Raw genomic sequence first — 16,413 nt, 5'->3', positions numbered from 1 at the left:
AAGAGTCCTCCCATTTCAGTATGATACGGATAATTAGAAATATATACCATAACATACTGTATCATTATAAAAAAAAAAAATTCATGTTAATTAAAATATTTTTAAAAAATACCTCACCAGTAATCGATTATAAAGATCTACTAACTTCTTCACGTATACAAGTTTCATCATCCTCTAACGAAATATTTTTCAAAAATATAATAACTAATATTATGAATAGATTATTGAGCATGGGAGTTACAAAACTAATTAAATATTTATAATAATATCTCACTTAAATTAATACTCTTGTGATCCCTTATTTCTGAAAATTTTTGTCATTAACTTAAATATATATATAACACTATATATTTCAATTTCCACACTGCCTCCTTCTTCTGTAGTTGCCTACACTTTAAGGAGTTTTTGAGAATGTAATTATATTGTAGAGGGCGTTCTATGAATATGAAGACTATAAGGAAAAATCGTGATGTCTTATTTATTTCGAAATGATCAGGAGAACTAATTTTAAGCTTATCACGGAATCTACGCAATAGCTATTTTGAGCTATTTAACATAGTTTTGTTTTAACTTTGATGTGTACTCGCCATCCTGCGTACCGCCAAAAATCTATTAGAAACCGACATTATTCATTTGAAACATTAATTTAAGGAATCGTTCTTAAGATAGTGATGATGTCCCTGAATGTTAATAATTTTGGTGTATAAGGTTTCAACTAATTTGATAACATATTAATCATAAAATAAATATGACTCACATAGCAAAGTGGGGTTTTTATAAATAAACAAAGTTGACCATATTTCCATCCCCAAAACACATCAAACAAGCAATCGAATTTTTTTTTTTAAATATTCACATTTTCAATTTATACCAAAAATTACAAAAATGCGTTAACTCTAACACTATTCCACCAATCTTCACGAAAGTCAGCAGAGATTTAGGACCCTATAAACTATACGAACCTAATATAACTAAAAAAATTGAATTCCAAGAATATTTTTTACACAAATATTCCTAACATTTTCTTGATGAGTTTTTTTCCCGAAAACATTCTATAATAAAAGTTATAAAATCTTCAAAATAGATTTTGGTAAGATACCTTGTACAAAGTTTGTCCAGTAATTGTAAATCTTTTTGGAAAGTACAGATCATAAAACATACTTCGAAGGCATAAAACGATTGAAAATTTGAGTGATTTTAAAAATAAAAGAGCCAATAGCCGTAGAATTATTAGGAAATTCAAGCGAACAAGTTGGGTACCTTGGGCAGTATTGACGAAGCGGCCCCACTCAAAGATGGAAAAAAAATCGGAAGAATTCTATAATAAAAAAAAAAGAAGTAAAATGATATCTTTAAAAATTGATGGATAAGAAGCAAATACCACTAGAAAATAAATCAGTAACGTATTTTGTAAATATTTCATAAATAATCACATCTTGCTTCAATTCTCAAGCTCTAAACACAACGCCTCCAAAACCAGCCATGACTGACCACCAAGTCAAGACTGGCCAAGGTCATTCAACAGATAATGAGCACTTATAAATAATCTATTCTTGGAAAGGGAACTTTAGGAATGTCTCATGAACATGACAAATCCTTCCTCGGGACCTGAAGATAAACGATCTGTCTTTTTAAAGAAATTATCCCTTCGGGAAAAATTATCTTGTTTCTGTTTATAGCACAATGTTAACTAAAAGCATTTTTCCAACGCAATAAAATCGACAGTAATCCCAATATTAAAACCAAACAAAAATTAATAAGACCCCCAAAGCTAGTTACCAAATCCTCGGACGTGAACTATGGGAAAGCGCGTGAAAATGATCAGTTATAGAAGACTTCATTGGTATCTTGAGAATAAGTGATATCTCTGCAGATACTAAGTATCTGTTCAGGCGCAACTAATCACCTAGATAATGTAACAATCGGGAAAAAAAATTCTCGAAAAAAATGAGTCTAATATCAGTCAGCCTTGAATTACAAATTTTGGGAATTGCCAATGCTTTAAAGTCATTAAATGACCGAAAAATCTATGGACCACCAACAATCAAACAAATTTCAGATCATAAACGTGATATAGAAGAAAATGGTAAAAAAAACCACATAGTTGAGTTGTTTCCTTCACATTTGTGAATGAATGACAAACAAATGATCTGCTGAAGGAGCTAAAAATGGAGCCTATCATTTTGAAATAATATTCACGTTTTAAAATAAATAGACGAATGGAAATAAATTTTAATATAAAGAAAAATTGGAACGAATATTGAGAAAGTTTAACAGTTAACAACCTTTGTATACTTACTTGATTTCCTCCATAAGCATTATGTCCTAAGAATGCTCCATAATAAAGTAATGGATTAAGTATCTGTTAAACTAAACTGACTCATCTCCACCTGCTTTTATGGTTTCATCTTCCATTATATTAATCTTGTGATTAACTTTTAATAGTTCAACACTTATTTTTAGTGCCATTAGTATCAAAACGAAGGAAAAAAATCTTATAAATGAAAATACTACTCTATACCAAGAGAGTTCTTGAATCTATGAAGGTTAAAATACAAACTGAAATTGACAAAATTAAACCAACTTATTTAAAAACAATTGTTGCTAATGGCCCTGACAGTTTGTGCGACTATGATATGTATTTATGATTTTATGAGTTGAGAATCTACTCCGATTGAGGAGTACATGGTTACAAATATATTGTATCCTGCATGCAAATTAATAAATTCAGCGAAAACGCCTAAAATATTATCAAGTAAAGTAATTATGCAAAATAATTATAATGCACTAACCATGAGGCAAGCGACATACGATCCCAACTCATCTACCTTATAAACATATCCCATTACAGGATCAATTTTCATGGTCATCAACATCATTAAAACATCAAGAGCCGAATAAGCATTTAAAATAAGAAGTATTAATAGTGACTGAACTGAGTAAGTATAAAGTTGCTAAGTTCTCTCTGGAACTGGCGGGCGGATACGTACTGTCCTCATTGGCGGCAAGTGAAACCGAGAAATCGAAACTACAACTCGGTGAAACGTTGGTTTCAAAGGGAATAAGAAAACCTTATATTCTGTCATTTATTTATCCACTTTAATGCCATTTTATTTGTCCAATTAACAACGTAGGATGGGGATCCATTTAGACTATCCCATTGTTTATAAATTTTATTCTATATTTGTATTTGCTTCGTATAGTTTTTATTACAATCGATTCATAAATAGTTTAAAATTGCAGTGATGTATTTCGCACGTTGTTTTTTGCAGTAATATTAATTAGGTTCACCTTAATGATAATCTTGTAACTTGGCAAGAAACAGAAAAAAAAAAAAATAGTGCATGAAAGTACCACCTTACTAGCTTGTTAATCACAATTAAAATTCATTTGATTTTTTAACACAAAATACTGATAATTTCAAAAATATCGAACGATCCTGAACATTTTTTTAATGATAAGTTTCATTATTTCAAAAAATTCTTAATTTTAATGTTTTGTTGCCACATTTTTTTTGCTTTTTTTATTTATTTTTTTTAAAGCCCTATTTGAAATTATAGTTTGGTAGTTAACGAATGATGTTTATTAAAATTTGTTTTTTTCCAGGAACTGTGTTTTATTTTATTAGTAGTGTATTGGCCGATGTAGTGTATTAGAGGTATATAACCAAGGTTTAAGTTATGTGATATTAGTTTATGATGGGGCTCACCAATGATGTGTGTTATCCACAACGTTTTAAACTTTGATAAATGAATTTAATTTTTTTTAAATCAGAGTTAATGAGATAATATGTGTGTGTAAGAATTTAGAACTTGTGACGCGATTCATTAATAATCATTAACAAACGTTATGTTTGTTATTTTAATATCTCGGCGAAATTTCAACTTAAACCTAGACACCTTCATTCAACTAATTACATCTACATAAGCTTTGTTAAACTGATTTTGTTCATGCATTTTTAATAGCCAATTTTTCATCCCGGAGTTATCTAGGACAAGAATGTTCCAGGAGATGTTCCTGTAGGAAATGTCAGCGATTGAGAAAGGGGTAGTTTTCGAAAAAAATATAGTTCAGTGCCACTAAATATCACCTTCTTATCTCAATCCGTTATCGAGTTATCATTGTCAAAAGTATTTTCTGAGAAAATAATATTTTGTGCATTTCTAATATTGTAAGACAGTAGACTGAATACTGAATAATTTGAACTGTATGCTGCTAAAGAATCCTGAAGGGAGAGTTAAAATTAATATCAGGCGGGCCACGGTTATAAATCTCGCCATTTTCATCTATGATTTACAAGTTATTTGCAATTCACACTTCTCATTATAATATAATTATTCTAGTGAATTACGCCTAACAAACTACCATGTAATTGTTAGTAGTGAAATTGTAAGCCAGCCATGTGATGATACTCGGAATCTAGACTTTCAATCCTTTTAAATACCATGTAATCAATCCATTTCTTCGTCTTGCACGTTGGTGCGGTATTTTCTTTTTTCTTTCTGAATTCTTTAGTATAGCATTTTTAGTATAAACTAATTTAGTAACACTTTCACTAAATAATTTTATTGCAGTTTCTCTAAGCAATTTATTACTGAATAAGAAATGGTCGTCTGCATTCAAATACAGTTTCTTAAGTTGCAAAAAAAAATATATATATATATATTTTATACATAAATTCTCTTTTTGCTAACAGATTAAATTAAATGTTAAAACAGATATTGTGTTATGTAGACTCTGTACAGATATATTTGTTTCGTTTTTGCACCTCTATTTGTTACAACCATGTCTTCTTAGCAACTTATTATATTGCCATGTCTCCTGGGATTTTTAAGTCATCAAGATAAATTAATAAAAGTCAAAAAATCGATTAGCCTTTATGTAAACGCGCTTTACATTAGAATTGGAAAAGAAAATACTGTTTTTATTAATGGACTAAATTTGAATTTTCTATGCAGATTTCTGTTTCATCTTTTCTAATGTCATAGAAAATTTTATATATTCGTTACTATTAGTAAATTTGAAACAGAGCTATAGTTAATTGTTTGAAAAATTTCAATTTCAGTTATTAAGGTTTGAGTTCGTATTCAATTTATTTTGCGGAGCTTCGATTCCGGCAAGCCCTCGCTAGAACAAAGATCTTTGTGAAATTGAACTGATTTTGGTGCTAATATTTTTGATTTATTATTATTAATGCAGGTTGCTTTATCTTTTTTATTTTTACGTTAGCACATCGGTCCATTATCTAGTCCAATCTTATTATTTACATCGTCCGTGTAAGGGATTTGCCTTGACTTATAAAATCTGTATTTTCTTTTTTAATAATTTCTATTCTTCGTCGTTCATCTACCTAAAATCTAGATGAAATCTAATTCAATATCCAATCTGTTATATGGACAAATATAAAATGAAACAATTTAAATTTGCCTAGCTTATAAACAGATATCTGAAGTTAATAAAGTGATTAGAGGTAATTACTTTTTTCCCTTTAAAAAGAAAACAAAAAGTGTAAAATATTTTGAACACTTGGAAGGGAAGTAAATTAAATAATGAAGGTAACATAAATTTTCAAGGCAAAAAATCTCAAAAGTTTATTGAAACTTTATTAAATACTACACAATATTCAATATTGCAAAATATAAGTGAAACTATACTCTTCATTTAGTAAATTGCTTTTATTGTCGTATTGGATAAAACATTATTGACCTAGTATTTTCTTTTACATTCGTACAGTTTTGGTAGAGTCGTATTTAATCTAGTGAAGGCACTATGCATCACGGGACACTGGACATGGACTCGACCGGTAAAGATAGGGCTGACGCAGTATAAAAGATTACTATCTTAACTGAATATTTTGCTTCTTCCCACCTACTTTTAAAAAATTCTTTAATTGTTGACGATATTTTATTGCGATAGTAAAAAAATTAGATGAGACTGCTGATTAGATACAGCATTTCATACTGTTTTGAATCCATAATTTACTTTAAGTCAAAGTTCTCTGGATGTATAATAATATAATAACTGTTTCAGGCCGCATACATGATTGTTGATGAGATGCACGAGGAACACCCAGAACTGCTGAAAGATCAGTACTGGGACGAAGTCGTACCCAGGGACTTGCCGTACACCCTCGCCTCCGAGTGCTATCGCAAGTCCGAGCCCAAGGGATCTGCGGAATTCTACAAAGTGAAGGAAACAGAGGCACTCTATGCCAACCTGACTCACAGGAAATCTGTCGGGCAGCCGGACGAATACGCCGATTACGTAAGTTAACAAAAGTAATAACTTTTTTTAGAGTGCGGTCAGAATAGTCCTATAAGGAAACCTGGAAATATATTCACTCACGGACATGAGTCTGAAAAATACATAATAGGTAGATTGATTGATTCAGGCACTTTGCATCAATCAAAAGCAATTGAAGACTTTAATAAGTTTTGATGATACTGCTTTGAATCCGAATGGTAATACATCAGGAATAAGGATATACAATACACTACAATTGACACTTGTATTTCACCCTAACAGGAAAATAGCATACTTAATTTAAGAGAGGGACACTTAAAATTGTATTCTCTCAATATTTTTATTGATTGCGAACGGTGATATCACAATCAGTTGCCTTCCTAGACAAATTGAAATTCCGGAGGGTTTATTTTTGATGCCCTTATTAAAAATAAAAGAAAAAAGCGGGAATGTTTAGGTTAAAATAATAATTAATAAAATAAAAATACCCAATAAATTAAAAAGGCCCATGTTATTGGAAAACTGGTTTAAAAAAATGGATAAATGGATGGGATATGTTACTCATTAGCCACTTTAAATTATTTCGATATATCTTAAATTAGAATTATATTTAATATATAATAAAATTAATTTATAATGTAAATACAAATTAAATATGAATTTAAATTAACCCTATACGTATTTCAGCTTTTTTATATTCTTCTCTATTTACAAAAAAATGTTATTAGGCTAATACTTAAACAAATTAATAGGAGTTATGCCTAACTGATACAACTTTATTTATTGTCTGTTTTATTAATAAAACCATTTGCGTATTATTTATAGCCTACCTTTATATAATAGGAATCGAACAGGCGAGGAAATAATGTTCATTCTACTTTTTTGAGAAATATTTTAAAAAATAATAATTTTAAAGGGGTCAATTTTTTTAAATTTGTAAGGCTTTATTTTCCTGTTATAAATATTTTGAAAATCTCGTTCATTTCCAAACATTCCGTGATGTTATTATTTATTTAAAGAAAATAATATCTGTTCTTAGTCCTTCGGAAATTTCAGCTATGCTGTTTTGTTTCCTGGTTTACACGATCTGTTTAAGGTCGATTTCCTTATATCTATGTAGGTATGAAACCATCGAGGTCAGTTCAGCCTACCTAGTGACTGTGGTTTCAGATATATATCAATAGCCATTGTGTTTTAAGCTATCCTTGTACTTTATAATTTAGGTTATAATATAAAATATAATGTATGAATTCCGCAAATGATACAAGTACATAATAAACAAAAATACATCCTGCAAATTATGGACAATGGTTTAAATTTGCATTAACTAATTATTACATCACTAAACAGGCATCAGGAGTAGAAAATCTACAAAAAAAAAAAAAAAAAAAAAAATGATACAGCAAAATAAAATAAATCCACCTTTTTAGTAATACTTTTTTATTTTAAGACTTCTGGGTTCTTAAATACTTCATAACCCACCTAGTAATAAGAACTTCTTGTCACCATTTTTAAACGAAATGATAATAAGAATTTCCGAGTATCATCTTGGTGTGGTTTGTAGGTGCCTATTCTCAAAATATCGGCCTTGTAGGTTTGGAGAAGTGTGGACGGGGTATGGATGCATTTTTTAACAACTAGTATTTGTATTCTACCTATCATGAAAAGTTTGAGGAGGGTTAATTTAGTTTTCTTAGTCGATTACGAAGGTTCATTGTTGAAAATATAATATCAACACGTATTTATATACTATAGAGGAGCTTATTAAATTTTTATGTTCATGTGATTTATATTTTTTGAGGGTTGCTGATTCACATTTTGAATTGAAAATTGCCAATTTTCAGCTTTTTACTTAGACATGGAAAACTATTAGCTCTGCGATGACAGTTAATAATTCACACTATTTCATCTAAGTTCTTAAGTTCATTCACACAATTAATGATATGGAACTTTTAAGTGAAAGAAAAGTCCTCTTTTTATTATAAATCAAAATGTTCTGATGTCTTCCAGCATAAAAATATAAATAAATTAAGTGCACAAATTTGATAGGATAAAACAAAATATGTTACTCACAATCGTAAAACTTACGATAGTTTGAACACTTAAAGTAATATACGCATCTAAACTTCTTATTTTTATATTATTTTAAATTGGTCTGGCGACTTTGATGTTATATATGTTGAGGTTATATTAAGAAACAAACGCAGATTTGAATTTTGATAGTGGTCCTAGGAATGTGTAGAGAGCAGCTGGTTCAGTCGATATCATCCTTAGGGTAGGCAAAATATCCTATTATCATTGTTATTGAATATTTTATTATTATAACTACTTCTAAAAGCATAAAACCATTATCTATTATATTTAGATATTTTTCTGTAGCAAAATGTATTATTTTAAAAATTAACAACAGGATAATTATAATTAATATCAATGAAAAGAGCAAAAACTCAGAGATAGAGAGAGATACAATAATTGTTAAAATGTAGTTGGAAAATTAAAAATATTTAGCATACCTTCTCTAAAATACACGCAAGTCAACCAGTCAAGCATGCTTTGCTGTTTACTTATTAATATTTTTGAGATTCAATACTTTGTATAGAATATTCAATAATATTCGAACCGTTACAAAATACAACTTTTGTACACAAGCGGTTATTGGGTCAAAGGACTACGTGACCGTTTTCGCTCACGAACGGGCCTTTTCATTATTCGTTAGTAAAGAGATTTATTTAGTTTAATCGTTCATGAGGTGAAATAAGCAGTAGAATCAAAACACTCAAAATCAACAAATTGTAGTGTAGGCACATAATACCTTCTTTGATTTTTTAAAAACTAAATACTCAAATTCTTAAGAATTATCAATTACCGAATCCTCTCTCTATGATGAAAACAAATATTACCCGGGGTCCGGAAATACGAGAGGATATGAAATGGCAGTGAGAGTACTGTTTCCCTTTGATGAGTGAAAAGGAAAGTGTAAAGTGCTCGTAGAAAATTGAAGAAACCTCAGCAAATTGTTCCTGTGAATTGCGGCCTCTTCAGTTGTACTCTCCATTGTATGAAGTTAGCTCAGGAAACGAATCCAATAAACAAAAAAATGTCAGGCAGTTCTGATTTTCTTTTATGTATTGTTAGAGTTTAGACTTACATTAAAAATCTAAATTTGTGATCTCAGCAGACAACCAGTGCTAATAATTTGTGTTAATAGAAGAATTAGTGTTCTTCTTCTTTCTTTAATTTTTTATTCTATGCTCAATTTTCTGGAAACTATCAACCACACCAAGGACATCATGCATACCATTTTTTAAAATAGAATGGATTTGCTATACCATGAGCTCTATTACAAAAGATCAGTGTTTTTTTTTTTCTTAAACGAACATTATTTGTTTTTTTTCCAAAGACAGGGCATCACCATTTTGTGACTTTTTATTGATACTGATATTTTAGTAAATATCATAGAAATTGGTTTTATGTATTATTACATATTTTTACATAATACTTTAAATTGAATTTAATAAGCACAATTTTGAGCAAACGTTTTTTAGTTTCTGAGATATGTAACTTTTTTGTAATCACTTATTTTCAAGTAATGTAAGATAATGCCAAAATTGTTTCAAAGTAACTTATTGAAACTGCTCTGGAGTGATATAAATACTTAATATTAATTATATTTCACTTATTGAAATGCTATACAACAGCTAATAATTATCAATTAATTATATCAATCCTATAAATTGATTAATTAGTATTTTTATCTATTATATAGTTAATAAGGTGATTGAATTAATGATCAAAACATATTAATAAAACTCGACAGATTTCATTAGTGTTAAACCTATGTAATATAAATAAAACAGAAAAATATGCAATTCGTAGGTGTACAACAGTGTCGCTTAGGTGTACCTGAAAGGTCATTTTCAGAATATTTCTCATTGTTTTTTAATATATATTCTAAATTCGTTCAAACTTATTACGTTTTATGCATAACTTAAGTTCTTACTGATTTTACTACATGGATAATATGATCCTGCCAGAGTAAAACTATTGCTTTATCTCAAATAGTAAAGAGCTTATGTAAATTGTTATCTATCTGTTGGGTTTTTGGTAGATTTTCTAAAAAAAAATGGCAGAACTCATTTCCATGAAAATTTTTATCATAGTTACTCATATATTAAATTTTCATTTGTCAAATAGATGTTAGATACAACATTTTCAATCAAAATTTAATTGCATTACATCAGATGCTCTCATAATGATTTTTTTATAATAATCTTCCAAAAGTGAATATATTGACTTTGGATGAAACTGTTCCTCAATTATTCCTGTGATGATGTTCCTCATCCTCTTATGAAATTGGTCTCTCATCTGCTATATATTTCAAATAGATCTGTCATAGTATTGAATCTATGACATCATTTAATTAACAGCTAACTGGATTATATATGTTAATAGTAATTACCTAGTTTTTATATAGGGGGTAACGTACAATTGAAGTGATATAAATGTTATTTACATTTATTGTTGCATGCTTCATGTGAACATTGTTTCATATTTACAATATCAAAGTTATAATTACCAACATTGTATGGATAGGTCTTACAGGATTAGCTTATTTTTATTTTATAGCAGATAGATGGAAATAATTATCATCTGGGCCCAAGTATTAGGCTTAGTTGATACCAATTTTGTATCAGGGTAATCAGTAGTAATCATACTCAGTATTAATCAGTTTTATACCGGTAAACAACAGGTATGAGTGAGCAGAGATAGTACAGGAATATTTAATCGACATAGGAATTTCATTGTTAAATCAATCATAGTAAAAATAATAAGAAAATTATTACAGTGATACTGTAGCAAAACAAGATAATTGTTTTTAGAATTAAAAAAATTTCAAATTACTAACATAAAATATTTAATAATGAAAATTACCTGCAGGAAAGTGTCGACACACCTATTGTTGAAAGAAGAAAGAATTGGTTCCAGCGTCAAGTTCAGAGAATGAGCTCTGTACGCCGCTCTTCTTCGACCACTTATAGCTCTGGTCTCTTTGGTGGAACAAGATCGCGACACAACTCTGTTTACGCCACACCTAATGAGGGCGGTATCCTTCCTATGTCTGGACAGTTCCCACCACTGCCAGTTCCTACAAACCATCAACCTGCAACTCACAAAATGTCTATTTATGATCGACTACTGCGAAGAAAATCAACTCGAAGAGGTAATCTAGTTACTAACTATATCATATAATCAATAACTATTTTATGTAACCCATCTTCATAAAAATAACTTATTATAAATTTCTCGAAAAACGATCAAAATTTACTTATTCTAACACTGTTTCTGTGTTATAACTTTTATAAACCAACTGTTTTTTAATTATGCATTAATGATTGATGAAATAAATCATTTTTTTAATACGCAATAGTTTTGTTATTTGAGGTAGTAATTAAATTTCTTGGTTTTGGTGATGATTTTCTATAAAATTTATTAAATTACGCAGACCATATATATAGGTAGTAATGTTAATGATTCAAATAACTATGAATAATTATTTTGCCAAGAATATCGCAATAACTGGAATTTGAAAAATAAACTTATGGAAGAAAAATTCATTTTAAAAATTAAATTGATAAAAATTTTGTAATGATTTTATGTAATTCATAACTAATTATTAAATGTAGTTGTATGCTAAGCAGTATAGCAGCACCCCATCACTAAGACTACTTATTTATAAGTCAAAATTAGTTGTTATTTGCAGCCATAAGCATATTTATGGTTCAAATCATAAATATTTGATTGTGAAGTGGTGAAAAAAGTTTGATGCTAGAATAATGAAATTTAAAGTTTAGAGAATCCTTAAAAATTGAATTTTTGTACTTGAATGAGAAAGTAATTAGATGATTATCATTATTAACTTATAAGTCTTAATTATTGAGAGTTCATTATGTGGTGGACATCAACCAATTTCAGACCATGGGCAATGCCTTTTATTCCTTTGTGTAGGTATTCTTTAAACCCATTTTTAAGAGGTATGTAACCTTTTTTTGCATGTTTAATTTCATAGAATTTTATTTCTTTCTTTCATTTATTTTTACACCCTAACTCATTAAAAAAAAAATACTACATTGTTTATTTCCCATCCATGCTCATCAGTTAGTTTAAAATAAAAAACTAAAAGAGAAAGAAGGAAGCTCGATTTTTTCAAAGATCATGTTTCCAGCTCAAATATTATCTAAAAACAATCTAATGCCACAATTAAAAATATTTATAAGTAAATAGGTATGTTTTGAAAATTTCAAATGCATTCTTGGGTTCAAAAACTTTGTTGACGAGAATATAACCGTAAATCTCAAAGCATTAGATTAGACGTGCAAGATGTCAGGATTTATACTAAGAGTGTAAATGTTCTACTCTATTGAACAGCAGTTCTCAAACTTTTTTCAGTGAGGATTTTAATGATTTTATTTCATCAATAAAACTGAATGTTCAAAAAAGTCTTATATAAAAAAAATCATAATAAAATTTAACAAAATTGTATTTATCACTCATGAGTTCTTTTGTAGTTATCAAACTGCATTAATCTGCACATATTATTTATGAAAAGAGAATTAAATGAATTAATATATAAATTATGGCAAAACATCCATTTTCCCCCTAATATGCTTTAAATTTAATTAAATTGTTTGCTTCTAGGGCCAGGCAAAATGAATGTGAATATTCCTCCAATGGCACACAGGAACAGGCCAAGAATACCAACTCCTGATGTAGGTAAAGATGTTGTGGATAAGGATAATAAACTTGTATTCCCGCATAACAACAACAATAATCATGTAGGAAATGGGAATGTTAGTACGCAACCTGTACAAAGCACATTTGTTATAACTGAGACTCCGCAAATCATGCAAGTAAGTGGGCTATAAATATTATTAATCATTTTAACACTAAACAGCAATAATATAATCATGTCATATTTACGGATATTGTATCTTGTAGGAACTTTTAGCCCAAGAAACATTTTTTTTAAATAAAAAGTTAAAAGATTCTAGTTAGGAACATGAAACATTCACTGAATGTAAATTTGTTTCCATTGTATTTGAAGATTATTAGTATGTGATGATTATAGGAAGATGGTCCAGATGGGGATAAAGAAAGGTACAAAAAAGTGACTCTTCTTTCTGGACTCAGCCCTGCAAAATTGGGTGAAATGTTGACTACTAATAAATAGTTTTTCTGTTATTTTTGCACAATTCTTGACCGCCACTCAGAACATCTTCCTGTTATATTTCAGTATGAGACACATAGTTTCAAATAGTGCTTTCCACATACTGGTGTTTTGTATTGCTTGAATAACCCCTTAAAGTAATACCAAAAGTTTCAGTACTTCTACGTTTCAGCCTCTGGTGTCTGTCTCCCAGTGGAATATTTAATTTTATCAAAATTATTTTAAATTTATGAAAAAAAGAAGAAACTGAAGAAGTAGATTGAAATGAATTTATTTTAAAAATATTTCTTGAGCTTTGCTTCCCAGAATAATTCTCAATTCAAGTTAGTAAAATGCTTGGAAAATTACAATATTTATTTGTTTTTTTAGGTATTGCTGCCTATCGCTGAAGCGGATGGAAACCAATCAACTATAACTTCAACTGGGAGCACTGCAGCCCTGGCACAAGCTGTTCTATCCCCAACTTTGAAATCTGCAGGATTTATAACACAGCCAGTAACAGTGACAACAGTAACTCAGCCAACAGTAGCTATTACGGGTTCGATCCTACCAGGAATTTTGACCGCAAATGGCAGCAGTGGAAGTGTAAAAATCACAGAAATCACAGAAGATAGTGGCTGTGGTAGCTCAAATGGAAGCCCATCCAGTGGCGAAGATAGAAGTAGGAAGACCAGTACTACTTCCCAAAGAAGGGGAGAGGTGTATGTTTAGTGTAAACTGTCTAAAACCTTAGAATTCCTTTAATAAATTCAGTGATAAAACTATAAGTTTGAATACCAATTCTGTAAATTAGTATTTTAATATCTTGTAAATATTAAATGTACAGACTAGATCAATTTTATTAACATTGATTTATTTGTGATCAAATTATAAGTGTTGACTGTAGGGTAATTTTTTAAACCTCTGTAGTCAATAATTAAATTATTTGAAATAGAAAGGTAGGCCAAACAACCAATGAGCTCAAAGGGAATATTGTTTTTAAAGTAATTGAATTTATGATGTATACTTAATAGTTATCTATTAAGGCTAGTGGAAAACTAGCAATTGTATTTATAAATAAGGAATTAGGAACAAAATATAGGTAGAATTTTAGTTCCAAAATGAAAAAAATAATAAGAATTTTGGATCTGGAAGTTACCTCTGTTTTGAGTGCATTTTCACTCTGGTAATACCTTACCTCACTGTACATAAAGCCATTTGATGTGTAAATCTTTGTGATTATTTAATTGTAATTATTTGTGTCTGTTGATAAGATAAGAATATGGGGAAAATAAGGGTAATTTAAAATAATCGTATATAAAAAAAGTTATCAAAATTTGAAAGGAAACAAAACATATTCATACGAATGTTTACCTGTAAATAAGATATAATCTTTTCAAAAGTAAGTTTAAGACTGTGGTAAGTAGATATTATTTAATTAAAACAATAAATCTGTGGAGGAAAACTATTTATTTTTTAGTTAATTTGAAAATTTTAATTTTAATATAGAGAGTGAATACAAAACTTGTAGCAAGGATCCAACTATCGTATTTATAGTGATACAAAATACATTTGAAATAATTATGGACTTTTATTTATTAATGAGACATTTGCGTTTTAAAAGTATTTATTTGTTTTAATTTTATTTGATTATTATAAGATTAGGTTAGGCAACTTGGCACAATGTCATGGAAGTTGTTTGCATCGGTAAAAAGGCTGTGTAATAAGTACTGTTGTGCCATGTACATGGTCAGAACATTTATTTTTATATTTTTTCAAATAAATGTCTGATTGGACTTTCATATAAAACTACAATGAATATTTGTGTTGATAACATATGCATGGTAAATTATTGTATTATTATCGATGTGCAAGGCAATTAAGATGTAACAGAGTAAGATGGTAAAATATAAATAATATGTAAGTAATTAGAGCTTTTTATTTGTATTTAAGTCGTGAAAAATGTGATTATTATTATTATTGTTATATACACTTATTTTATTAAAATGAAAATGAAGATAAAGGAAAATGATGTAAATATGATTTTTATATAAGCTAAAACTATAAGCTGAAATTTTAAAAAAAAAACACATAAAAAAGTTAAAACCTGAAAAAGAGTTAGTAATCGAAAACAAAGAACTGAATTGATATAGTCATATATAATTCAGATTTATTCATTTTGAGTAAATTAAGATTCAGTTTATTGTATGTTACTTTCTCAAACCAAAAAAATAAAATAATAAAATATATATAAATATCTGTATCCTTATACATACATATATTTTTTTAAATCTAACAATACAAGATCAATATAATGTGATCAATTAAACAATGTATAAAATCTGATAATCCCAATTATCAATAAAAAATGTTATGTACCCAAATGGCTGAAAATGACAACAGTCCTATTGAACTGATATATTGTTTTCTTTATTAGTAGTTATAGCCTTTGAACTTAAGAAATAGCTAGTAACGTATGCCCATTTGAGCCAATAAGTGGGTTTGGGTAATGAGTAAAATAATTAGTTTTTGTGCATTTGCCACATGTATAAATATAATACTGAAAAATCTGTATTCAAACTAGATTCATAATTGAACTGAATATGGAAACTAGAACTAGAAATTAAGATAATAAATATAGATAATTTATCATTGTCTTTATGATTGTGTATATGTTAAAATAAGAAAATAGTCCATGTATTATTTTTGTATATATGATGCATACAAATAAATAACTAAATTGATTCTCGAGAATTTCTATTGCAAACTTTAAACTATCATTTGTAAAAAATGCATGCATACTTATGATTGTTGTTAGTTTTAACAACAAACATTTAGTACCTAACAGTAGGCATTCCTTATACCTTCCTTATACCTTCCGCTGAGAAGCTGCATTAGACTTGTATGTTTGTCTACTAAATTATTTTAACCTATTTTTTCATATCCTCTAATTTATCCTTCTATAA

At 28.8% G+C, this 16,413-nt stretch overlaps 1 protein-coding gene across 2 annotated transcripts in view; it reads left to right on the top strand.

The window, feature by feature from the left end:
* Best2 (bestrophin 2) overlaps positions 1-16,192 on the top strand; it is a gene marked incomplete at its 5' end in the record, with an annotated part of 72,926 nt that extends 56,734 nt beyond the window's left edge. For both annotated transcript variants that reach the window (XM_014436462.3, XM_014436461.3), the window contains 4 exon segments: positions 6,031-6,264; positions 11,182-11,464; positions 12,940-13,151; positions 13,838-16,192. In XM_014436462.3, the coding sequence (XP_014291948.1) occupies positions 6,031-6,264; positions 11,182-11,464; positions 12,940-13,151; positions 13,838-14,179 (1,071 nt within the window).
* Between the last annotated feature and the right edge of the window lie 221 nt (positions 16,193-16,413).

Source organism: Halyomorpha halys, unplaced genomic scaffold (genome assembly GCF_000696795.3).
Source record: "Halyomorpha halys isolate HHAL.00 unplaced genomic scaffold, Hhal_1.1 Scaffold1930.1, whole genome shotgun sequence".
NCBI classification, from domain to species: domain Eukaryota; kingdom Metazoa; phylum Arthropoda; class Insecta; order Hemiptera; family Pentatomidae; genus Halyomorpha; species Halyomorpha halys.
This window is presented reverse-complemented; position numbering and strand designations above follow the sequence as displayed.